At 40.8% G+C, this 27,700-nt stretch overlaps 1 protein-coding gene across 1 annotated transcript in view; it reads right to left on the reverse strand.

Annotated features, from left to right (window-relative positions):
• LOC122812160 (zinc-binding protein A33-like) overlaps positions 1-27,700 on the reverse strand; it is a 416,491-nt gene that overhangs the window by 128,829 nt on the left and 259,962 nt on the right. The window contains exon 4 of the mRNA XM_044084481.1: positions 8,437-8,459. Within this exon, the coding sequence (XP_043940416.1) occupies positions 8,437-8,459 (23 nt within the window). The remainder of the gene's footprint in view (positions 1-8,436; positions 8,460-27,700) is intronic.

Raw genomic sequence — 27,700 nt, forward strand, 5'->3', positions numbered from 1 at the left:
AAGTTTCTGTGAAGCCATTTTTGCTTGGGCTAAAGGAAAGTCTCTCTGTTGATCAGTGGCAGTGAAAAACATTGAGCAGCTTGCCTGCCCCTGTGGGAGTGGTTACTGACTTGAAACTGTAGTTTTATTGGCCATTTTGGGTCAATTCCAAAACTCCTTCATCTTCCTCTCTTAAAACCTGGTTGCCTCATGGTTTTGGCGTCTTTTCAGGCTTGTTGGCTGTTGGTGAAGCACCCGCCAAGAGGAGAAAATGCTGAGAGAAGAAAGGAGCCACTTTTGAGACTTTAAGTATTTTTCCTCTGTTTATTTGCTAAGTTTTTCTGCATAGCCGCCTATTTTGAGCATTTTCTGGCTTGTTAAATTTGATTTCTGCATTAGTAACTGTATTTAGAGCACAACCTAGAGCTGTTTACTGAATTTCCTGTTTGCACTTATTTTTAAAATCGTTTTTTTCTCAAAACTTGCATTTTATCTGTCTTTGGCCTAGCACTCTTGTGTGGGGTCATTTACAATGCACTGTTATAACTTGTTGATACTTGTTAACCTCTGCTATCTCTGAAAAAACAAAAAAACAAAAAAATCTTGTTTTTTTCCCACTTTTCTGAGATTTAAAAAAGTTCAGTTACAGGCTTGCTGTTCTTGAACTGTTTCATAGTTTCATAGTTTCATAGTATAGTACTAGGCTATCTGCCCTGGGGCATTTGTAAGCCTAGCCATAGTGATGTGGCTTTTGCCACCCCATGAAATGGTACAAGAATGTACAGAATAAATCTAGAATACTGTGCCTCTGTCTAGTAGTTGACACAATGAAGGTCCCCTTATATAATAGAATTAGTTTACTGTACCCCTGTCTAGCAGTGACACAGATGTGACCCCTGGGGTAAACTTATGATCTCCCATCCACTCATTAAGATTTCTCTTGAAGAGAGTCAGTGAGGGGCTCTGCCTAATATGAACTGGGATCCTGTTCCAAAGCATGGGAAGCCTCTGGGTTATGAATCTATCCCTCCAGCATGTCCTATTCATACTTGTGCCGAGGTTTAATTCTTTAGCTCTCGTGGTCCTGATGGATTTGGATTTTTTGAGGTGGAGCATGTCCATCAGATCCTGATTGGACATGGCCTTGTACGTCAGGCAGAGATCACCTCTGAGCAGGCGGTATGCTACTGAATAGAGCTGAAGTTTCTTTAGTCTGGCAGAATAAGACATATGTTGGAGACCCTTGGTCTTTTGGTGAGGTACTTTTGTGGTCTCTCCAGCTGTTGCAAATGCCGGGTGAGGTACATACCAAATGGGGCATTGTACTCAATCATGGGTCTGATGAGGGAGGAATATAGGGGTACAATGACATCCTTGGATCTGGATGTGAATCCCTTCATGATGAGGTGTGCAAGGTAGAATGTTTTTCTAACCACTTTGGCAACGTGGGTGTCAAATGAGAGGTCGCTGTCTACTTGGGTCCCTAGGTCTCTGATTACTTTTTCCGTACTTGGTGGGTTGCTGTCTATGTGATAATTTGTGGGTACTTTGTTTTTTCCAAAAGGGATGACTATACATTTTTTGGCATTTAGCTTCAGGCCGTGACTACGGCACCAGTTGTCTGTTTCAGTGAGACCTTTTTGTAGGATGTGTGTGTCTGCTGGTGTATCGACTTTGGCGCCTAGTTTGCAGTCATCTGTGAACTTTGTCAGCCACAGCCCTCCCATGTTTGCTTTAACATCTGAGAAATAAATGCCGAACAAGAGGGGTCCCAGGACAGATCCCTGTGGGACACCACTTGTGACTGGCTTTGAGTCTGACATTGCTCCAGCGATTTTAACTTTATGGGTTCTGTCCTTTAGCCAGTTTGCAACCCATCTAGTGACATAAGGGTTTACTTTTAAGCTGTTTAGCTTATCTATGATGCCTGAGTGGGGTATTGTGTCGAAGGCCTTAGCCAAGTCCAGGTATGCTGTATGGACTGCTTTGCCCTCATCAATGGCTCTAGTGACTGTTCGAAAAAGTCAACCAGATTTAAAAGGCAGGATCTGCCCTTTACAAAGCCGAACTGGGTGGGGTCAAGTGTCTGTAGGTCCCCTATGTCTCTGTTTATGAGTTCCATAATGATTCTTTCCATAGCTTTGCAGACCAGGCTAGTTAAGCTTATGGGGCGGTAGTTTCAGGGTCTGTAGAGGCACCCCCCTTGTGGAGTGGGACCACTGTTGCTGTACGCCAGTATTCAAGTACATATCCCGAAGTAAGGCTAAGGATAAATAGCATTTTTATGTGTGGGTTTAGCTCCTCTTGGAGTTCACGTAACACGCACCGGATACCGTCAGGTCCCATTGATGCTGTGTTTTTTGCTTTGTTTAGGGTGGTTCTCACTTGGACATCTGAGATGACAGGGAGATTACATTCAGCTGGGATAAGTATTTCTTCTTTTGGGGGTGAAGGAGGGGAGAAATTTGCACTGAACCTGTCAGCCAGAATGTTACAATATCTGTGGGTTCAGTGTATTTTTTGTTGTTGTGAACCAACTCTGAGCATATCCGAGGGTTTCCGCCCAGGTTTCTAACATAGCTGAAGAAGGCTTTGTGGTTATCTTTAGTGTCCTTAGCGATTTTTCTCTCAAGTTTCTGTGAGGCCATTTTTTGCTTGAGCTAAAGGAAAGTCTCTCTGTTGATCAGTGGCAGTGAAAAAACATTGAGCAGCCTGCTTGCCCTTGTGGGAGTGGTTACTGACTTGAAACTGTAGTTTTATTGGCCCTCTTTTGCGCGGTTTTGTGCATTTTTGTGCATAGCGCAACAGCGGGCAGCGCCGCCTAATTGGGTTTAAACTATTCCTGGCTCCACAAAGTCTGCTCTTCACTTTTTCCCTTAGAACTGCTCTATCTCTCAATTTAAACACCATATTCTCATTCTAAGGCCCTTCACTGGTCCAATTAAGTAATCCTACAAGTTAGCACTATTAAACCATAAGCACTACTTACTCTTATACTCTCTACGATTACCCTGTCCTCTATTGGTCTGTCTTAAATTCAGTTTCCCTATTAATCTAGCATGTCCAAAGGTGAGTCAGTGGTTTCCTCTCCAGTCCAGCTGGTAAATCTGGGAATTTTGAGGCAATGTTACAACTGTCTCATGTACACGGACAACCCTCTCCTCCTCCAAACAGGTTCAAATATATGTGAGAGATGCAACTATTTAGCCAAACTGGAGGCTGAGCTCTCTCATCTCAAAACTGGTGTAACCAATCAGGAGGAGAAGGTAACCTCACACAACACAATTCCAGTATCACATAGTCCCACCACATCAGCGAACCAAACACATAAATACACAAAAACATACTCGGAGGCTCTAAATAAAAAGCTACCTAAGCAACAGAGACCTCCAAAGCAGACATCCAAGCAAACACTACCTCAAAACAAAACACACACAACACATAACCCACAAAGTCAGTGTGCCAAGCAACCACAGCCCTTAAGGCTGAATAACACACCTGATACTCTTGTTATAGGTGACTCTATTGTCAGACACACTGACATCCCGCTCACCAGGCTGAATAAAGAGAAGGTCATGGTGAGCTGCCTGTCGGGTGCTAGGATCCGACACATAACACAAGCAATCAGGTCACTCCAAAGCAAATACAAATATGACTCAGTCATTGTACATGTTGGTGTGAATGACCTGAGATGTACCTCCCTGGACTACATGAAAAGAGACATAGAGGAGCTCTCTGATCATGTAGCCCAGGCTGGTATGACCCTGACCTTGAGCAGCATCTTACCCTCACCTAGAATGATGCCACAGTACAAAGACAAAATGATCGATTTTAACAATTGGCTAAAATTTTGGTGTCATTCAAAGGGGATTCAGTGTCTGTCAGCCTGGGATGACATGCTCGACAAGCCACGTTGCTTCACTGGGGACGGCTTGCACCTGTCACCACTGGGCTGTCGGATATTGACAAAGGCTCTGGCCACCCCCATAGTGCCTTTTTTAGGCAAGGCTCAAAAGTCAAACCCACCCCCATAGACAGCACAAGGAACAAGAAGCTAAGGATAATGCTGCTAAACACCAGAAGTCTTAACCTCAAGATGCACGCACTCAAAGCTCTCCTCAGTATGGAGAACATCGATATATGTGCAGTGACAGAAACCTGGTTCAAGGCTCCAGAGAGCACCCCAGCACTACCAGGCTATACCTCATATCATGCTTTTCGGCCCCAAAACCCGGACCGAACCACAAAAGGAGGGGGAGTTTCCATATTTATCAAGGATATCCACACCTCCAGGTTAGTGACATTGCACAAAGTATCGGAGACCATCCATGTGCAACTAACAGTGGGCAAGACTGCTTTTCAGTTTATAGCATCCTACAGACCACCCTCTCAAAGTCAGGAATCCCATTCGGCTTTCCTGAAAACATTGGAGAACATGAAGATCTCTCCGAACACCATTATATTGGGTGATTCCAACTACCCAAACATTGACTGGGAGCACTACTCAAGCCCCAGCACCTTAGCCCAAAGATTCCTGGAAATTATAAACTCAAATGCTATGGAACAACTAGTCACCACTCCCACAAGAGGGGACAACATACTAGACCTGATCATTACCAACATGGGGACTCTATGCTCCACACCAGAAGTATATCCCTCATTGGTAAGATCAGACCATAAATTAATTTCACTGGATGTCCACATCCCGACCCCACCCCAGCCCAGAAAACCACAGTGAAAAACTTCTCAAAAGCGAACTTCTCACTTCTCAAAACCGAAGTGGAATCTTTCAAGGCCCCAGGGCCAATGGAAACTACAGCCCAAACTGCAGAATCCTATATAAATGCATTCTACGGACATCTCCAGGAATGCATGGATCATGCTATCCCAAACAAAACCAAGACCCAATCATCCAAAGGCAGGCGTCCAGTCTGGCGGACCCCTGCCATAAATAAACTGTACAACAGAAGGAGGAAGCTACTACATGATAGAGCAAAATCCCTAATAGGGAAGGCATCTCTGATCAGTACTAGCAAAAAATTACGATCCCTCATAAAATCCTCCAAGGCCAGCTTCGAGAGAAAAATTGCACAGGACACCAAAGACAATCATAAGGCTTTTTCAGTTATGTTAGAAACCTGGGATGCAACTCCCAGACTTGTTCTGAGTTGATTCTAAATGACAAAAAATACACTGAACCCACAGACATCGCCAATATCCTGGCAGACAGGTTCAGTGCAAACTTCTCCACCCCTCGCCCCAAAAGAGCAAGTATCTATCCCGGCAGAGGGCTGCCTCCCAAACATCTCAGATGCTCAGGTGAAGGCTGCCCTCTCCAAAGCAAAAAACACTGCTTCCATGGGACCAGATGGCGTCCCAGGCTGCGTCCTACATGAACTACAAGAGGAACTAATCCCTCAAATAAAACAGCTATACAATCTCAGCCTCACTACAGGATATGTGCCCACAGAATGGCGTACAGCAACAGTGGTCCCACTCCACAAAGGTGGAGCCTCTACGGACCCTGGAAACTATCGTCCCATAAGCCTGACTAGCTTAGTCTGCAAGGCTATGGAGAGGATCATCATGGAGCTCATAAACTAAGACATTGGGGACCTACAGACACTAGATCCTACCCAGTTTGGCTTTGTCAAGGGCAGATCCTGCCTTTTGAACCTGGTTGACTTCTTTGAAACAGTCACCAAAGCCATAGATGAAGGGAAGGTAGTCCACACAGCCTATCTGGACCTTGCAAAGGCATTTGACACAATACCCCACTTGGGCATCATAGATAAGCTATCCAGCTTAAATATAAACCCCTATGTCACAAGATGGGTCGCAAACTGGCTCAAAGACAGAACCCACAGAGTGAGAGTTGCTGGAGCCATGTCAGACTCGAAACCGGTCACAAGTGGCATCCCACAGGCTTCTGTCCTGGGACCACTCTTGTTCGGTATATACTTTTCCGAGGTACAGGCAAACGTGGGAGGACTATGGCTCACCAAGTTTGCAGACGACTGCAAACTGGGTGCCATAATCAACTCTCCAGCTGACACAAACATCCTTCAAAAAGGTCTCACAGAGACAGATAACTGGTGCCAGCGCCATGGTTTAAAGCTAAATGCCAAAAAATGTATAGTCATACCCTTTGGCAAAACAATGTGCCCACAAATTACCACATAGGTGGAAACCCATTAAGTACAGAGAAAGTTATTAGGGACCTGGGGACCCAAGTTGATAGCAATCTCTCCTTTGAAAACCACATTGCCAAAGTGGTTAGAAAGACCTTCTACATAGCCCACCTCATCACGAAGGGTTTCACATCTAGATCAAGAGAGGTAATTGTGCCCTTTATTCATCCCTCAACAGGACCATCATAGAATACAATGCCCTTTTGGGATGTACCTTACCCGACACCTGCAGCAATTAGAAAGACCCCAAAAGTATCTCACCAAGAGGATCAAGGGTCTCAAACAGATGCCATATGCTGCTCGGTTAAAAAAACTCCAGCTCTACTTAGAGGAGATCTATGCCTGACATACAAAGCTATGTCAAATCCAGAATTAATGGACATGCTCCACCTCAGTAAATCTAAATCCCTTAGAGCCACACGCTCGAGGGACTTGAACCTCAGCACAGAAATAAATAGAACTTGCTGGAGGGACAGGTTCATAACCCAGAGGCTCCCTTCACTCTGGAATAGAATTCCAGTTCATGTGAGGCAGAGCACCTCACTGAATCTCTTCAAGAAGAATCTCGATAAGTGGATGGGGGATCGTAGGTTTGTCCCAGGGATTACTCCCATGTCACTATTAGACAGAGGCACAGTAAACTAAACCTTAAAAAGGGCACAGTATACTCAAATCAAGGGGTGGCATAAGCCATACAGAATCGGGCTAGGCTTATAATTGCCCCAGGGCAGATAGCCTAGTATGAACCTATGAACCTATGAACCTGTGTGTGTGTGTGTGTGTGTGTGTGTGTGTGTGTGTGTGTGTGTGTGTGTGTGTGTGTGCGTGCGTGTGTGCGTGTGTGTGTGTGTGTGCGTGTGTGTGTGTGTGTGGGGTGAAGCACCCCAATGGGAGGGTTTTTTTGTTTTGATGTTTGTTGTTTTGTCCTGGTGGTCAAGGGATTGTTTACCCGGGGTTAGTTTTTGTTCTGGGAATTCAATGTTGTGAAAATTCAGCAAAGTCATCTCAATGAATCTGGAATTGATTTTCTGGTAATTACATGTTTTGAAGGGGATCCACAAAATGAATTAAGGTGGTATCCATTGACCTTGCTGCACAGTTCTTAACCTGTGGGGAAAAGGGAAAGCAAAAGTTAATATAGGAGCACAGTGAACAAAGGACTGTGCTTGTGTTGCATACACAGGAAAGGAGCTGTGATGGCTAGAGACACCAACCATTTGATAAAGGTCAGTGTCTCTAGAGTTATAAAATCAACACACAAATGGCACAACTGGTTTTCCTGGCATACCTCACATCCTCACAAATCTGTCTGTATGCTATAAGTAACTAAAGCCAAAAGATTTAAGAGGGTGTGGACTTATGTCAAATTATATTCGCTTCTTGTGATATCACATGACCAATATGTTGACTGAATCATGGGAAATGTGATCTGCACCCACTTTGCTGTTATTTTAATGCTGTGATGGATTCTAGGTGCAGTGTAATTTAAATTCATGCGGCCTAGAACTGATGACTGATTTGAGATTACTTCACTATCCTACACACACATTTACCTAGTGTTTGCTGAAGACAGTTCTTTGACATAATGTTAGCTTCCTTTGCTTGTGATTGTTGAATTACTTGCCCAGTATGATCACATCTCACTAGGGTTAGCTTCCCTATGAACACTACAACAATATTCTGTATCAACACTAAAAAATGTTAACATGTGGGAACTAGGATTACTGATTTTGTAAAAAACTGTGTAAAGCAGTTTTCTTACAACTAAACTATAAATTACGAGGAATATGGTGATGTGTCATTCCTTTAATTTCATAGTCTACCTACACAGAATATAAGTAATTTATATTATGTCCTGCACGTGATGGGTGATAACATTTCAACATATAAAATTACTGATAGCTAGGGACGTCATGTGCCAAATTGATGGCCAAAATAAGCCAAAACAGTACCTTATATTTTACCAAACTATTGAATAAGGTAGCTACATAGATGCAATATTGAGCCTTAATAACTGACAGCACTTTTTGACAAAATATGGTGATCATTTATTGTGAAAAAGGTGCTGCCTTAGTTATGAAAGGCACTGATGAGTTAGACAATTTCTTTTTCTCTTGCTCTCCTTGACATTCTGTGTAAAGCAAAGCGTCAAATGATTTACTACTTTATGTGGGTATTTACTGTTGTATGAAGAAGGATCCTGTCTGACAAGATTAACATTCTAAGGCAATTATGCAACAGTGAATTTTCCATGACGTATACTTACCTGGTTAAAAAATCTTTGATTTCCTGCAAGAAAGAAGAAACAAAGTAAGTCTAAACATCACAGTAGTTGTGATAACAGCATATGTAATTATGAAATGGGGTAAATGAAAAGCTGTTAAACAATAAACAAATTTGTATCACTCTGTTTTTCACAATTTAACAGGCTATTTCATTTTACTTCCTTAACCATAATTTAGAGTGTATTTAGTTAAGAATGAGGAATTGATACATATTAGCAATATTCTGCTTCTGGACTAAATTAAAACAGTTGACCTCTGAATAGTTATAACAGATTTTTTAACTGAATAAATGGCTGTTGAATTTCTGTGTCAGTGTTGGTCTGGTCACTGGAAGAGTCTTTATAGAAAATTAACAATTTATTAGGCAGTATTTGATTGTCCCTCAAGTCTAGACTTTCAGGTTTGACTCAAAGTTTCTTCAGTCTTAATATAATTTGGTGTTGTGACTGTGGAGTATATAAGGACAAATAAATGTTAAATGGGAAATGGAAAAAAACACCTTCTGTATTTAGAAAAAGACAATAACAACATGAAAATATTGCAGATTTTTAGAAGGAACTCTGAAAATGTTGTAGAGCATTGGGATTAGAGAGATTGCTACTTGTAGAAGTCAGAAATGCTGAATCCAGTATTTCAATGTGTCGCATCACATGACTGGCACATAACTGGAATGTAGGCATGCAAATAGTTGAGAACATTTTACTCAACACTGCACTGCAATCTACAAAATATTCCATTGTAATGAAGCAGACAAGTACTATGGCACAAATGCAAACATACAACAGAATAAATCCTGATCAGTCATCACATCGCAGTCACAGACAAAGCAATGTCAAGCCTGTTCGTTCATTTCCTAATTCCTTCAATGGTTGAAAGTAGTCAGGTAGAAAATTCTGTTAATTCAGGGGTCCTCATTCCCCCAACAATTTTTGAAATACCAAAAATTGTCAGAATAATATACCATGTCAACCTGTGGTATTTCTTCACCCATTTAGCTGCCCCAGTCCTGAGATAACATTGGCATCAGCTGCCCCCTCAAGATATACCTGATATTAAGCCCCCCTCCCCCCAGTGCATTGGTCTTCTTCCCCCCTGGCCCCATGCTGTAATCCTATAATTCCCAGAATATATATATATGTGTGTGTGTGTGTGTGTGTGTGTGTGTGTGTGTGTGTGTGTGTGTGTGTGTGTGTGTGTGTGTGTGTGTGTGTATATTTACCAGCTATAATAGTAGTATATGCCTGGAACTGGTTCCTATCACGTAGTCAAACTTTTACAACTTCGAACCACATATGGTCGAGACCATATGTTCGAATTTGTAGAAGGTTGAGTGTGTGAATGGAAATCTCCATAAGTGGAGGTTTCCATTCACTTCAATGTGGTGCGATCTCGGAGTTGGTATATTTAAGTAGCAGGGGGTGCAGGGGGGCTTGCCCCCTGCATACAAAAATTTTTTTATTTGTCTGTTGTATTTTTATTTTTTTATAGCTAGTCAAACTTCCGTAACTTCGGACATATGTGTTTGAACATATGTCAGTCAAAGTTATGGAACTTCGACTATGTAATATAGACACGCCTAGAACAACTTTCAGCTCCATGTAAGTAACCTCTTGGCCAACCTGAAAAACAAATTAAAACCAAAGCAAAGTAAACCCACCCGTGTAGGGGGCTTTTCCCCCCCCCCCTCATTACAGGGGACTGTTCCCCAGCAACTAAATATACCAAGTCCAAGATCACACTACAACGGAGGTAAGGGGCAAAGTTCACCATGGTGGCCAAGCAGTTACTTACCTGGAGTGAAATGTCGGTGTTCTGGGACATCGGTATTATGGATTTTTAGCTTTGTCATCTCAGTATTGTAAAAGTCGGGTAAGTGGGATTTCGGTCTACTGAAGTAGACACATATATATGTGTGTGTGTGTGTGTGTGTGTGTGTGTGTGTGTGTGTGTGTATATATATATATATATATATATATATATATATATATATATCTATGTGGGTTCACTTTATAATCTTGAAATACTAAAATACTGAATTTTAGTATCTCGAGACTATAAAGCCAAAAGCCCAAAAAACTGGCACCCACAACCACAAAATTCAAAATCGCGATCATTCACAGACACACACCACCACACAAACAAGCACACATACAACTACCTAATGACAATAAAACAAACAAAACACATGCAAACACAACATAACAAACAAACACACCTACCCTACCTATAAGCAGGGGTGCAAGCCCCCTGCACCCCCCACACCCCTGCTACTTATATATACTAACTCTGAGGTCGCACTAAACACACAAACACATAAAACTCACCACTACACACACTGACACACACAATAAAATCCCTACCCAATACCCTTACAAGAACACCACTTACCTGAATCCCCAGCTAAATCCACAAACCGCACCACACGTCATGAACACGACAACACAATGGCAGATTCGACATTTACGCATTCAATATTATGCAGTTTCACGTAACTGCACTTTTGACTTTATGGTCTCGAAATACTAAAATTTGATATTTTAATATTTTGAGATTATAAAGTGAAACTATATATATATATATATATATATATATATATATATATATATATATATATATATATATATATATATATATATATACATATATATATATATATATATATACACACACACACACACACACACACACACACACACACACACACACACACACACACACACACACACACACACACACACACACACACACACACACACACACACACACACACACACACACACATATATATATATATATATATATATATATATATATATGCTGTTTTATCAAAATTTCAAAACTTTGAAACACATATAGCTGAGACCATATCATCAAAGTTTTGAAACTTCAAAACTACAACAAAAACACTAAACCTAAACAAAAAGCTTCACCTTTATGTTTTTGCCTCCTGCACACCCCCTGCTACTTAAATATGCCAACTTCGAGATCACACCGCAGTGAGGAAAACGGTAAATCTCCCGTTCCATGCTGTATGGCAATCTCAGTTCAAAGTGTTTGTAGTTTCAAAACTTCGATCATATGGTCTTGCCCATATGGGTTTCGAAGTTTTAAAACTTCGATAAAACAAGGTAGATCCATATATATCTATATATATATATATATATATATATATATATATATATATATATATATATATATATATATATATATATATATATATATATATATATATATATATATATATTTATTATATCTGTGTGTGTGTACCAGCTACCAGCTATAACAGTAATATAAGTAAGTATATATATATATATATATGTGTGTGTGTGTGTGTATGTATACACACACACACACACACACACACACACACACACACACACACACACACACACACACACACACACACACACACACACACACACACACACACACACACACACACACACACACACACACACACACACACACACACACACACACACATTTTTTTACTGTCACACTGTTTGTAAATCTTTTCTAGCTAGTTTCACTGTGTGTCTGGTATTAACTGGAAATTTCCTCCGTTTGTTAAACATCTGTTTGTGTTTGTTTGTTCTGATTTCCTGCTAAGGAGTGTATCATATAAGTGATTTGTTTGCAGTTAAAAGCATTCTCTTGAGTTTCCTTGCTCCTTTATCTGTTTAAAACTTTCATTTAAAAGCTCATTGCTGTTTTTTTTTGCTGTGATACACATTTCTGTAGTGTTTTTCTGCCTGAGTGGTATAGGTAGTAGCTGTAGCATTGTCCATATTCAGGCTTGTGTTCTGGGCCTAGTAGTTTGTAGAGGCTGTCTGTCTGAGCACATGTTCCAGGCCATCTTTGTTTAGCAAAAGCCATTTTGCATTTCAGTGAGAGTGTAGTGTTTATGGTCATTGGCTGATTGAGGTTGCCTGGACTACCACCAGCAGTAAGCACCTCATTTGGTTCTTTCAAGCTTTTTTTAAAGTTATTTCTGGTTTCAACTTTCTGTTACTTAAGAAGTTACCTTGTGAGGGTTTCTATCATTTCACACACAGCTAATCAGAGGAAGGGCACTGAGCAAACCTCTGATCTGTGATATATAACATTAAGTATCCTGTTTTTGCTAATTTTTACCAGTTATTGCTTATTATAGATATTTATAACACTTTTATTGTCTGCTGCATACTTTTTACTATATTTTATAGCTATAAATTAATCTGCACAGTTGCACTAAAACTGTGTGCCTTACAGGGCCTGATAAATAAGGTTTTTACTGTCACACTCTGTAAATCTTTCCTAGCTAGTTTCACTGTGTATGAGGTACTAACTGGAAAATGTCTCCATTTGTTAAACATCTGTGTGCGTGTGTTTGTTTTGATTTCCTGCCAAGGGGTGTATCATATCATTGATTTAGTTTCCCACCCTCCATCTATATTGTTATCCTGTTCTTATGCTTGGTGGCTTTGCAGTTGCCCACCCCTACTGTAAATTTGATCTGGGACACTCCTCCCTGTCTAGTGTCATTAGCTCATTTTACCTAATACAGAGAGAACATTTGGGAAGGCCAACCCACTTAGTTTCTTAACCTTGAATAATCTTCGGCTACTCCTTTCTCCCTTTCCACTTTACTAAAAAAATTCTAAATTCTAAGCTTGTTTCCTGCCTTTCCTGTAACTAGTCTAGTCCAGATACAGATTTGCTGTATCCAGGACTGTTTGTATGCTTCTGAGCCCACCAAGCCTTTCTGTGCTGGAGGGAAGCCTTCTAGTTTATCAGTGGGAGTGGAAAGCACTAGGCAGCCTATCTATCACAAGAGCAGTGGTTTCTGGCCCAGAAATTGTAGTATATTGGCCGTTTGGGCAGTTTTTCCATCTCTTTCAACTTTCTGGTTTAAAAGCCCACATTTGCGCTTTTCCCGCCTTTCCTCTAACCTGTCTAGTCCAGATGCAGATTTGCTGTATCCAGGACTGTATGTAAACTTCTGAGCCTACCAAGCCTTTCTATGTTGAGGGGAAGCCTTCTAGCTTATCAGTGGGAGTGGTAAGCACTAGGTAGCCTATCTACCATAAGAGGAGTGGTTTCTGGCTCAGAAATTGTAGTTTATTGGCCATTTGGGCAGTTTTTCCATATCTTTCAACTTTCTGGTTTAAAAGCCCAAATTTGCACTTGTTTCCCACCTTTCCTGTAACTAGTCCTGTCCAGATACAGATTTGCTGTCTCCAGGACTGTTTGTAAGCTTCTGAGCAGTACCAAAGTCTGCTCTTCAATTTTTCCCTTAGATCTACTAGTTCTCTCCTCTCCGGCACTTTTACTAGCTTATTAGTCTAGCACTTTACCAGACTTCTTGTAGCAATTATTGTAGCACACAAAAGTGCTACCAGCACTAAACGTTCTACAAGGAAACAGCCCCAGGACTTATTATTAATGCCCATCCCTCCAGGGATGTCTAAAGGTCAGTTCCCTAATATTAACTTGGTGAACTTGGGCATCCTGAGGCAATGTAGCAACTGCCTCATGTACACTGACAACCCTCTCCTGTTACCTTCCAACACTCAGACTTGTGAGAGATGCACTTATATAGCCAAATTGGAAGCCACTCACTCTCCAGCCAGGACTGGAATAGGTGGCCAAGAGGAGAAGATCAACACTTGCACCACACCACTTGGAACACATAGCCCTCCAGAACACACACCAGCACTGCCTTCACATAAAACACAAACCGCACACCCACCTTCGTGAAGGCTCTCAATAAAAAATCTACCTAAACAGCAGAGACCTCCAAGGCAGAAATGCACTTGACCACCACAACACAACACTAATCACGAGACAGTGTGCCACTCAACCAAAGCCCCTAAGGTAAAACAGCATGCCCAACACACTAGTCATAGGTGACTCGATGGTGAGGCACACTGATGTCCCACTTGCTAAGTTGAATAAGGAGAAAGTAACAGTCTCAGGTGCCAGGATCCACCACATAACGCACGCACTCAGGTCCCTCAACAACAGGTATAAATATGACTCTGTCATTGTACATGTGGGTGTGAATGACCTGAGATGTACCTCCCTGGACTACATGAAAAGAGACATGAAGGAGCTCTCAGATTATATAGCCCAGACGGGTATGACCCTAGCCCTGAGCAGCATCCTACCATTACCCAGAACGATACCACAGTACAAGCAGAAAATGATTGATTTCAACAATTGTCTAAGTTTCTGGTGTCATTCTAAGGGGATCCAGTATCTGCCTGCCTGGGATGACATGACTGACAGACCTCACCGCTTTGCCAGAGATGGCCTCCGACCAAGGCTCTTTCCACCCCTATAGTGCCTTTTTTAGGCAGTGTTCCAAAGACCAAATTACCACCGTAACAGCTACAAACAAATGCAATCTGAGGGTCATACTGCACAATGCTAGAAGTCTAAATCTCAAAATGCACTCGCTCAAAGCACTCCCTAAAATGGAGAACATCGACATTTGTGCCATAACAGAGACCTGGTTCAAGGTAGCAGAAAGCACCCCTGCACTACCAGGTTATAACTAATTTTATTTCAGCCCCAGAACATGGACCAAAGCTCCAAAGGCAGTGGTGTTTCCATATTCATAAAGGATACGTACACCTCTAGACTGGTAACCCAACATAATGCATCTGAGATACTTCAGGTGCAGCTAACATTGGGTAAGACAGCGATTCAGGTTGTAGCCTGCTATAGATCCCCAACCATGTCCCAAGACTCACACTCCATGTTCCTAAGCACCCTGGTGAATATTAAGGTCCAACCTAACACGCTCATACTTGGTGACTTCAACTACCCCTCCATTAGCTGGGAAAACTACTCATGTACCAATACACTTGCCCAACATTTCCTGGAATTCATTAATTCCAATTCCCTGGACCAGCTCGTTCTTAGCCCCACCAGAGGTAGCAACATCCTTGACCTGGTCATTACTAACATGGGTGACCATTGCTCTACACTAATAGTCAACTCCTCCCTGGTTAGATCTAACCATAAACTAATCACCTTGGAAATCCACACCCCCCCACCCTCCATGCAAAGATAACCACCATGAAAAACTTATTCAAATCTAACTTTGGGCTCCTAAAAACAGAGGTGGCTAACTTCATGGCACCCATGCAAATGGATATCAATTGCATGACTGCTGAATCATACACCAATGCACTGTACGAACATGTACACAAATGCATGGATCTCACCCTACCCAATAGAACCAAGACTCTGTCCTTAAAAAAAAAAGGAAGCCAATCTGATGGCCCCCTGTCATAAACAAACTCTACAACAGAAGGAGGAAACTGATGTGGGATAAGGTGAAGTCCTAAGAATGGAAAAACTCCCTTATCAACCTCAACAAAATGTTGAGATTCCTCATAAAATTCTCTAAAGCTAGCTATAAAAACAGAATTGCAGCAGATAGTAAAGACAACCACAAGGCCTTCTATAGTTATATAAAGAATCTCCATGGCAATACCAAGATTTGTTCTGAGCTACTGCACAATGGTACCTCCTTTGCCGAGCCAACAGATATTGCCAATATACTGGCCAATAGATTCAGTGCCAACTTTAACCCCCCCAAGGGACCATTCACAAATTCAGTAAATTGCCAGGCAACCAGTATTACTGCTGTACAGGTTTAAACAGCACTGTCCAAGGCCAGGAATACAGCTTCTATGGGACCTGACAATATCCCTGGCTGTGTTCTACATGAACTACAGAGTGAACTGGCACCTCACCTGTATGCCCTGTTCAATCACAGCCTCACGTCAGGCTTTGTCCCTACTGTATGGCGCACTGCTACAGTCATTCCTCTCCACAAAGGAGGAGTGACTACAGACCTGGGAACTATCACCCCATTAGCCTGACAAGTCTGATATGCAAAGCTATGGAACGCATCATCATGGACCTAATAAACAAGGATAGAGGGAATCTCCAAACTCTGGATCCCACACAGTTTGGTTTTGTGAAGGGTAGGTCATGCCTACTCAACTTGGTCAACTTCTTTGAGGCAGTCACCAGAGCTGTGGATGAAGGCAAGGTGGTTCATACAGCCTATCATGATCTGGCCAAGGTCTTTGATACCATTCCCCACTTAGGAATCAGAGAAAAACTCACTAAGCTAGGCATCAAACCCTATATCACTAGGTGGGTTGCAAACTGGCTCACAGGTAGAACCCACAGTGTGAAAGTAGCTGACTCCAAGTCAGACTGCCGACCAGTCACAAGTGGAGTCCCACAGGGTTTGGTCCTGGTTCCTCCCCTGTTTGGTATCTACTGCTCTGAAGTCCAGGCCAACACAAAGATTCTCTGACTGACAAAGTTCGCAGACGATTGCAAGTTGGGAGCTATTATTAACTCTCCAAGTCATGTTGACTTCCTATAGAAAGGTCTCACTGAGACCAACGACTGGTGTCAGAACCATGGCCTTAAGCTGCTCAATGCCAAAAAATGTGTCGTCATCCCCTTTGGGAAAAACCCGGTTCCCATGAATTACCACATTGATGGTAGTCCACTGGACACAGAAGGCATTATAAGAGATCTGGGAACACAGTTGACAACAACCTCTCTTTTGACCACCACATTGCCACTGTGGTCAGAAAGTCCTTCTATGTGGCACATCTCATTACTAAGGGTTTTGCATCCAGAAAGAAAGATGTTATTGTCACCCTCTAATCTTCCCTCATTAGGCCAATCATGGAGTACAATGCACATTTGGCATGCACCACACTAAACACCTGCAGCAACTGGAGAGGCTGCAAAAGTACCTCATAAAGAGGATCCTAGGCCTTAAACATTTGACCTATGTGGACAGACTAAAAAAACTCCAGCTATTCCCTGTCTCATATTGCCTACTTAGAGGTGATCTCTACTTGACTCACAAAGCCATGTCTGACCCAGCTCTGTTAAAAATCCTACATCTAAAGAAATCCCCAAACCTCCGCACCACATGCTCCAGAGACGTCATCCTCAATACCACAATCAACAGAATATGCTGGAGGGACAGGTTCATAACCCAGAGACTGCCCATGCTATGGAACAGACTTCCCATACATGTCAAGCAGAGCACCTCACTGGCCCTCTTCAAGAGAAATCTTGATGAGTGGATGGGAAACAGAAAATTCACCCCAGGGATCACTCCAGTGGCATTACTTGACAGAGGCACTGGGAACTAAGGTTGGGTGGCATGATGCCTGGGTAATCCTATGGGTTAGGGTTGTAAAGGCTCCATACACACACACACACACACACACACACACACACACACACACACATATATATATATATATATATATATATATATATATATATATATATATATATATATATATATATATATATATATATATATATATATATATATATTTTTTTTTAATTTATTTTACATTTGTTGACCTGGATAGTCCAACTGGATACATGTCCATTTTCTGCGGAGGCCTGGGGAGAAAAGCTCCAAGGTAACCAAATTAGATGAAAAATGCAGTCTATACAGTAGGTGACATATATAAGCAAGCAATAAGGTTTATGATTAACAATTTATGCAAAGGTTCCATATCTAGGCAGATAAAAGTAGTTCTGGGGTAACGTAATTCAAAGTGTAGGTCTTTATTAAGTTGTTCAAGTCAGGAAGCATATTGTTTTTAAGTATATATATATATATATATATATATATATATATATATATATATATGTGTGTGTGTGTGTGTGTGTGTGTATACCAGCTATTAAAGTAGTATATATATATATATATATATATATATATATGGGTCCACTACAGAATCTTGAAAGCTCATAATACCGAAGCCCATAATCCTGAGACCAAAATCCCGAAAATTCAAAATCCCGAAAGCCCAAAATCCTGAAACTCAAAATCTTGAAAACACAAAATGGACATACGGACATCATTGTGGCTTTGCTATTGTTAGCCCTGTGGTGTTAGGTCATGCGTTGGGTTCAGGTAAGTGTGCGGTTGGTTTTATGTTAGGGTTAGGGGCGGTTTAAGTGAGTTAGGGTTAGGGCGCAGGTTAGGCATGTATGCAATAGTGACAAATATTGGGGTTGGGGGCAGTTTAAGTGAGTTAGGGTTAGGGCGCGGGTCAGGTGAGTGTGCGATAGTGATGGACCTTAGGGTTAGGGTTAGGGTCAGGGTAAGTTGGTAGATATTAGTGTCTTTATATTGACATATTAGCATTATTTGTGTTTTCAGGATTTTGAGTTTCAGGATTTTGGGCTTTCGGGATTTTGAATTTTTGGGATTTTGGTCTCAGGATTATGGGCTTCGGTATTATGAGCTTTCAAGATTCTGTAGTGGACCCATATATATATATATATATATATATATATATATATATATATATATATATATGTGTGTGTGTGTGTGTGTGTGTGTGTGTGTGTATGTATACCAGCTATACTAATAGTAATTGTCTGATATGCAACTCAACCATAACAGATAATGTAGCCCATCTTCACATCACTTCATTCAGACAGCCATAAAAGGAATTTTGAATGATCATGTGCCTATATCAGCTGCTCTGCATACAACTGAGCGACCAACAGAAGCCTTTTTATGCATTTGCTAATATGCTTGAACTAATCAGCTATTCTGTGTGTGAGCTGCTTGAGTTTACAGGGCCAAAACAAAATACAAGGAAACCTTGTTGTAGAAACAGAGCTGGGGGCATTGAATAAGCTTCCATAAGATGCTGGGACCTAGCACAAGACTGGAGATTAGGTATTCATGTGGTAGGCATGGAGGAGTCCTAAAAACAGGAAAAACAACTGAAAGCACAGATGAAATATGTTACAATGTTTCTGCAATGAACACTGCCACCACAGTAGAGGAAGGTCTAGCAGTCCTTACGTACCATCACTACCTGTAGTTCTGTGTCATAGTGGTCTTCCTTGTTAACTGCTTGCACGGAGAACTAGGAATGTTCCATCTTTTACTTAATTTGTACCCTCCCCCAGCCCTTCTTACTTTACCAGTGGTCACTCTGGTTATTATAAAGTTTCACTGGAACAGACTTTACATTTGAAATGTGCAGTTACCATTTTTTTTCTCTGTTTTTATACCACTGACTTTGCCCAGCCCAGTTTTTATATAACCCCTCATGTCATACCAGTCTCATATTTTGTTAGTTGTTGTGAGCAGGATTACCAACAGTTTAGTGCACATCTTCCCATTTTAACACTAATCTTCTTGAAGTTGTACTTGTAGTGATTACCAAGCCTCCTCCCCAAAACAGGAAATTTAAGGGAAGCAGTAGAGCTTTACACTGAGGCCAAGAATCTGAGATGACTTGCAGTATTACTATAAGGAAATGGTAAAGCAATAGTGTTTTTTTTCTGTCTCCCAGATAAATGGTGGCTGGTTAAACTGCAATAAGGAAATCAGCCAAGTTGCTGGGGGAGCTGAGGTGACCTTAACAGTGTATGTTAGAATTGCCTCAAGGTGAATTAAACTGCAAATCAGTGAGCCAATCAAGGTGCTACCCAGACTGATTCATTTAGCAGAAAAGAAATAGAGGTTATTCATATGGAGCAACCTAAGCTTGGCTAAAGGGAAACCTTACTATATGACTTGGATTGTTTCAGTGGGTCTATATCAGCATTTTGAAAATGTAATAGGTTGAATCACTAAATGTCGAACTGAAATGATCGACCTATTACATTTTCGAATGCCGATAAAAAAATTAAAAAAAAAACAAAAAAACAAATCTAAAGGGTGTAGGCAGGAGAGCAAGCCCCCCTGCACCCCCCCAAACCCTCTGCTACTTAAATATACCAACTCCGAGACCGCACTATATTGAGGTAAATGGAAATCTCCCCTTACGGAGATTTCTGTTTACCCGTTCAATGTTCTGCCCTTTCGGCATTCTCGATGTGACAATATCACATTCGATATTATCAGCATTCGATATGCTGATAGGGACCCGTTTCAGTCACTCATTGAGCAAAATTGGACTTCATCCTCGATTGTTTTGAACATTTGATGAGTGGTCCACTAATATCCAGTCAGCTCATATATTCTAGAGGCTGGGCATTCCTGAGCTAGGCAAGAGCCCTACAGCCTTTTCTTCCTGCAAAGGAGTCCTGATTGGCCTTTCTACTCCTTGGCAAGAATTAGGTCATATGGAGTCGGCCAGCTTACTGGTCTTGTGGGTGACTTACCCTCTCTTTCTTGGGAGCTCCTCTGAGGTCTGCCATCACTGCCTCCTGAGAGGAAGTTTGCCTCTGCTGCTGAATTCCCTTCGGCTACCTGGTGTAGATGAACCATGACAGTGCTGGCTTAGCAGGCTCACACTTCACTAGGTAACATCTAGGTACCACTGCTATGATGAGTTAAAGCCACAACCCTTCCCTCCCTGGGTAGACAAGCCAGCAATGGCTGCTCATTCTCATCCTCCATGGTTAGGTTTTACAGACATCCAGTTCACTATTCAAACTCAATTCACTTGAGGCATAACTAGTGCTTTCTCCCTCTACTCCATGGAGCTGGATCCTATAATTATCATTGTTTCCATTTGCTGACATGGCTTAACAGGTGTCAGGATAGGTATGGTGGAGATACTGATTGTGGTAAGATATAATGCTGCTATAAAGTGGTGCAAAGCTATAGAGTATTTCTGTAGTCTAGCCCCCACTTCTGTCAGTTAGTGTGCATACTCATATCACAGTGAAGGAGTATAGTGCTGGTTTATATCTCCATTCTGAATGGTGAAAACTCTGAATGCTGTTTAATCGAACTCAACAGTTCAAAATCCGTAAACACCAAACTCACGGAACACCGATTTTTTTCTCAGGGGAAAAAAAATCAGTGGGTCGCCTTTGGGGCTTTGACATTTCCTTCACTGTGGTGCAATCTTGGAGTTGGTATATTTAAGTAGGGGGGTGTGGGGGACTCAGCCCCCCACATTGAGGGGTGTGGGGGGCAAAGCCCCCCACTTCTATTTGTGTTTAAAGTTGCTAATTTTTTTTTTCAAGGAGCAGCAATTGTTTTCCCAGGGAAAAAATAGGTGTTCCGTGAGTTCGCTGTTTACGGATTTCGAACTGTTGAGTTTGATTAAACAATGTTCGGAGTTTTCACCATTCGAAATGGTGATATAGACTCTATAGTGCTCCCCCTCTAACATGCATGTGCTTCTGTGGCCCTTGAAGGCTACTGTACATGGCTTGGCAAGGCTAAGCATTCATTCTTGGTTCAATATGCTGCCTGTCTCACACTTACTCCTCTGATAGGTATCAATAGTGCAGCAGACCAGACCACCTCTGTCCCCTCAGGATGGGCAAGTTAGCAGCATCAGCCCGTCATTACCATCCTGCCTTATCAACTCTTCCAGACTGCAGACTACTAGTTGATCACAGGACATTGTGGCTGTAATCAGGAATTTGTCATTCTGTGCCAAAGAGGCAACTTGTAGTCAGATTAACCATCTTCTTGGGTCTTTGCTGCAATCATGTTTTGGTTAATGAGTTCCAGGAGCAATGTTTTCTGCCTGTTTTCTTTATAAGACCACGTTATCTCCTATAATGGGCAGTAACACGCTGGTAATGTTAATGCTCTTCCTTCTCTTTCAAAAATATTTCACCCTCTTGAGGATGAATTTGGGGCATGCTGAGGAGGAGATGTTTTTCTGAATCAGGCTGGTCTACCCCAAGTGCTTTAGACTGATATTGAGAATCAGTTGCTCTATTTTCACCAGAGTTTTTCACCTCTGGATGATTGTTACTGCTATAGCATGTAGGTGGTGCAGGCCTTATTCACAGGTTTGACAGAAATCTAAGCATATCTGTGCCTTCTTTAAGTGACAGTCTACTTGTCAATAATGTGTCTGCAAGACGTAGTGTAATAATGTCAATCTGGCATTCATTCAGACCTTTATTATCTTGCTAATGGGATTGTTTCAAGAAGTTTTGCAGGATATGAGAATTCTAAAAAAGGTGATAATACTACCCAGAAGCAGTTTCATTTGATTACAGCCAGTATTGAACAGCAGCAGAAGGTACAAAGGGGGTGGGGGTTAGTGTAATAGTTAAGTTCTTAACCTCACAGACACAAGATACAGCATTTGATTCTGACCTCTGCTTATTAGCCCGGCTTGTAATAGCATGCAGACTGATAACTTGCTGTTACATATGAACCTATTAAGAACATGGTGCACTGCTAACCTCCCATACTGGCCAAGTAGAAGAAATGTTAACCCCATTTCAGAAGCTTGCCCTAAAAACAGATGATTTATAAAATAGGGAGTAATGTAGTAACTTGTATTTAATTAATCCACATAAAGGAAAGGAGGGCCAAGATCTAGTACCCTTTATTGAAAAGGACTTGGCAGCTCTGATGAAGCAGGACATCAGGACCAGGATGGCAGAAGAACAGTCTCGCCATGTGTACATCAGGAGGAGTAGTGGACAAACTCTCTATTTTATTAATGAAGTTTTTAAACTATCAAGATCATGAAGTGTCTTGGTCAGGCAGGGTGGCGGACACTGTGCAGATGATTGTTGGGGTGAATGTTCAGTTTACACCAGATTGCTGTGCTAAAACTCTTCAGCAATTATACATTATTTCTCCAGCCCACAGAGGTTTCAAAGGCACTGGGCCTTACTATGCAGATGCATTTTTCAGAGTCACTAAATGTTCAGTGGGGAAGCAGACATTATGTTTTGATTTGTCAGAAGAAGCTGAAAGATTACTAGACAAGTTGAATGCTGCAGAAAATATTTTTGGTTTAGTGAGTAGAGATAGCATAGATGTAAAAGCAAGGCTACCTCAACCCCAGTACTTTGTATATGTCAATGGGAAAAAAAAAAAAGGAATGCTAACTTGCAGTAGCTGGGGCAGAGAGAAGATGCTATGTTGCTGCACCTATATATATATATATGGTAGACTTCTCTTTTGCTTCTCTAAATTGATGCTCAGCCTTTAGAGGGGGCATCCATTAGATGTAAAAAGTGAACTCATGGGATGGGGGTATACCAAGGGGTAGTTCATAAATGAAAAAAATCCCTCTGTGGAAGGAGTGAAAGGCATGAGCCCTCAAGATGCTCTTCGGTTCTGCCCTGGACCCAGCCTTAGAAGAGATAGTCTTAGTAGTAGGAGAGGCTGGTAGATCCAGAAATTAATGGAGGCAGTGGCATAGCCAGAAAGAATTAAGCAGAAGGGGAGAGAAAATACCACACACCAGGATTTTAAATTTACACAGGTGGTGTAACTAGCTGGAGTGATTAATTTCTGGCAATTACTAGCATGATATTGGGTGTTTGCACTGTTAGGTTAGCCACTAATACACAGTAAGGTCATAGTCTGGTCTTGCTCAGATGACAGCAGACAGGGAGCATAAGCTGACCCAGGCCTGGAGATTAGATCCTTTTGTTACTGAAGAAGAGTGCAGAACCAAATGCCTTTAAAGAGTGGGTAGGGGTGGTATTAGAGGGAAGGCATAAGCTATCATATGACTGTGCCATACAATTGAGAAGCCTTAAGTGGGGATGGATTGCAATGTTTTGCCTCTAATTTAGAAAAGCACAGTATGTTTGATCAGTAAAAGGAGATCACAGAGCTGCAGTGACAAAGAGCAGTGGTAAAGGGAGAGCATATAAAAGAGACTGGAATAACTCTACAGTTACATACACAGCTACAGATGAGTAAACATGTTTTGAAGGGTTTGTAGGGAGTAAAGGCTTAGCAGAGAGGAAAGTGTCTTAAGATACTTTTTGGAGAAGAAAAATAAAATCATACAAACTTTTAGCCTATGAGGTTCAACAGAGGCATCAGGTACCAGGGTAGTTTAAGGTCTTATAACCTTACTCCTTAAGGTTATAAGACCTGATGCTTGTAAGCAGACATACACATTTATACATATAACACTAGAATGATGATTGATGTTTTTTAACAACATTAGTCAGCTTTTATTCTTAAGCTTTTAAATTTCATGACTATACATGGGCTTTGCCTATAAAGATTGTGATTACAATAGCACACTTGCTTAGATGTTTACTGTGAAGTTTTATGAATGCAGGTACTGTTGTATTTATTCTTTATTCTTCTGTCTATTCTTGTTAGATAGGTGATGTTGCAGTGGCAGCAGTTTGCTTTTAACTGGTTTTCATGGTGTGCATTTAGGAATTTTTACATTTTATTGCAATGCTGTGCTATGCTTAAGGAATTGACTGTACTTTTTTTATTTTTATTTTTTTGGGTTATAGCTACTTGTAAGCATTGAATTTTGTGTGTTAAAATATCTAGCAATTCCAAATGCAACAGCTAGGAACCTGCAGCTTTTATATGTTTTCTTTACACAGAGAGCTAAATTAAGCAAGTATACATAAGAAATCAAATATTCATTCAGTCATTTTATTATGCAATTTTGGCAATCTATTGGTCTGATGATCCTTTTTTTTTTAATCTCATGGAACTATATTTAATGGCTTTGGACTTGTATATCCTACCATGACCAAGCACATATATACTGTTGGAACTAGGTGATGAGTAGACAAGTGTTTTTTTTTATATATATATTTACGTTATACTAGAAATTATAGTTTGTTTTATTTTTTACTATACATTGGTAGTTAGTGTATTGTCTACTTTGCTGATAGAGCTTCTACAGCTGATTGGATAGCTTGTTATGATGTCATAAATGGAATCGGTCTCTAATTTGTTCTTTGGATTTTAAATAGTGAGTGTTAATCTGTGTATTTTTAAAGTCTGATGAAGTGTTGAGGTCAGCGAAAGCGCTTACTAAGGTATAATAAAAGCTTTTTTTGGTTTATTTTACATAGCTGTGTTTGTTGTCACTCAGTTTTTGTTCTGGTTTTGCTTCTTGCGTGCTGGTGTGATAAGTTCATCCCAGCTGTGTGGTTGTTTTTACTTTTTTTGGAATTGTTCTATTAATGTTGTCAAATGTTTGCCTTGCCTCCACAAAACCACATTGATCTATATCTATCAATTTTGGCATTATCTTTGCCATTCTTTTAGCCCATATAGACATAAACACTTTATAATCATGGTTTAGAATTGATGGGCTTATATGAAGCTGGATCTGATAGCTCCTTACTATCTTTAGGTCTTACAGCCACCACAGCTTTCTTCCAGGATGTTGGTGCTTCTTCATTTTTTTAAAATACCATTAAACAAAACCTACTAGATTGTTATCACTTTCTTCTCTCCTTCCAAACTGCCACAGAAAAGCAATCTATTCCTGTAGACTTTCCTGTAGATTGGTTATACATCACCATTTTATCTCATCTCCTCCTATCCTAACTGTTAGTAATTGAGCCTCATCTACCTGTAACCTTGGCATATTTAATTCTTCCATAAACATTTCAATCTGTGCTATTTCTTGCCTTCTACATTACTCTGCTTTATATAGATGTTCATAAAATTTCCCAAATATTTCTAATACCTCTACAAGATTTCTGGTTATTTTTCTTGTTATACACTCTCTGAGGCTGGCAACAACCCTCTCTACTTACTGTTACCTGAGCCATTGTGCTAAAAGCTTTTGGGCTGTGAAGTTATTATCAAAAACAGTTGCTTAACAGCACTCTTTCTAAGCTCATGCATATTATTGAGGTACTCCTTTATTTTCTGTTTAGCACTCTGCAGTTGCACCTCTTCTGGTTCTATGAGATTCCTCCTACTCTGCAATACTTTACCCTTTGTCTGTCCCTGTAAATAATTATTGTTACTCCTTAATCATACCTCTTTTTCTTTTATTTCTATCCTGCTTTTAAACTCTACTTTCACTTTATCTCACTCCCTAGTTATATTTTCTGAAGAAATTTCTGTCTTCCCTAATAACTCCTGAATAATTTCCACTACCCATTTCTTAAAATTCCTCTCTGTTTAACAGATAGGTGGGGAAGTGCCAGTGTCTCATTTTTTATTTCATTATCCTGCATTATTATTTTAGTTATTACTGGTGAGTGTCGGCCGCAGTGGTGTAGTGGTTAGCATTATCACCTCACAGCAAGAGGTTCTCCAGTTCGATTCGTGCGGAGTCTGCATGTCCTCCCTGTGGTTGCGTGGGTTTCCTCTGGGTGCTCCGGTTTCCTCCCACATCCCAAAGACATGCTGTAGGTGGATTGGACTCTTTAAAATGGCCCTAGCTGTGAGTGTGTGTGTGTGTGTGTGCCTCCTGTGGAAGGTTGGGCGCCGGGCTGGCAACTCAACACTGTAAAACTTCACTGCCAATCATGAGTGGACAGGTGATCCACTGTGGCGACCCCTAACCAGGAAAAGCCGAAGGAAGAAGAATTGGTGAGTGATATAAAATAGTTAATTGGATGTGTATCAAAAGTTTCAGTTAAATGCCTGTGTTCCTGTGAAGTATAATTTCTCTCAAGCCTAGCCCAGTTTGTACCTTGGGAAATAATATGTAAATTCTCTCTGAGCTCCTACTTCTGAATTCACTCATCTTCCATACCAAATATTTTCATAAATTTCTTAAAAAAATATACCATCTCTCTTGTTATATTTTCCCTTCTAGGTCCCCAGATACATCCTCACTGTTGCAAATCAGATTCCAGTCCCCACCTGTAAATAATATTCCCTGTGAAAGCTGATTATTTCTCACAGAATTTTTTTATTCTCCATTGTAGCAGTTTTATGTGGAATATAAATACATGCCAACATAATCCTCTTCCCTTGCCAGTACCCCTAACTACTACAAATCTAGCATTATTATCTTTTTTCCCTTCTATCACTATTGGAGCTCCTCTAGCAATTAATATAAGTACTCCTCTTTTCCTTTGCCCCAGATATTCCACTGAATAACCATCTTTAAATGCTTTATTTATCAAATTTACATGCTCAATTCTTTCCAAATGTAGCATAGCTATTTACACTCCACATTTTTTATTATAGTTCACTACTATTCCTTTTTTGTATATACCTGTGAGACCATCTACATTTAAAGATAATATGGAAAGTGTTGTCGTTATAAGAAGTTGCTATTTCCACCTGTTATGTATAATAATTTTTATAATATCTAGTTTCAGCTTTTGTGTTACATACATACACTAATGCTTGGCAGGTTGATCTTTTATACAGTTGTTTCTTGTCAGTTTTCATTTTATGGTTTTACAAAAGTTGAATGTAACCCTTAGAGGAGGTGAGTTAGTGAATCAAGTTGAATCAATGGAAATTAACTGGATTATTTCTATGCAAGCCCTCAACCACCCCTCCCAGATACTTGAAGCTGTTTACCTGTTCCACTATCTTCCCTT

Source organism: Protopterus annectens, chromosome 9.part0 (genome assembly GCF_019279795.1).
Source record: "Protopterus annectens isolate FY-2018-M chromosome 9.part0, PAN1.0, whole genome shotgun sequence".
Classification (NCBI taxonomy): Eukaryota; Metazoa; Chordata; order Ceratodontiformes; family Protopteridae; genus Protopterus; species Protopterus annectens.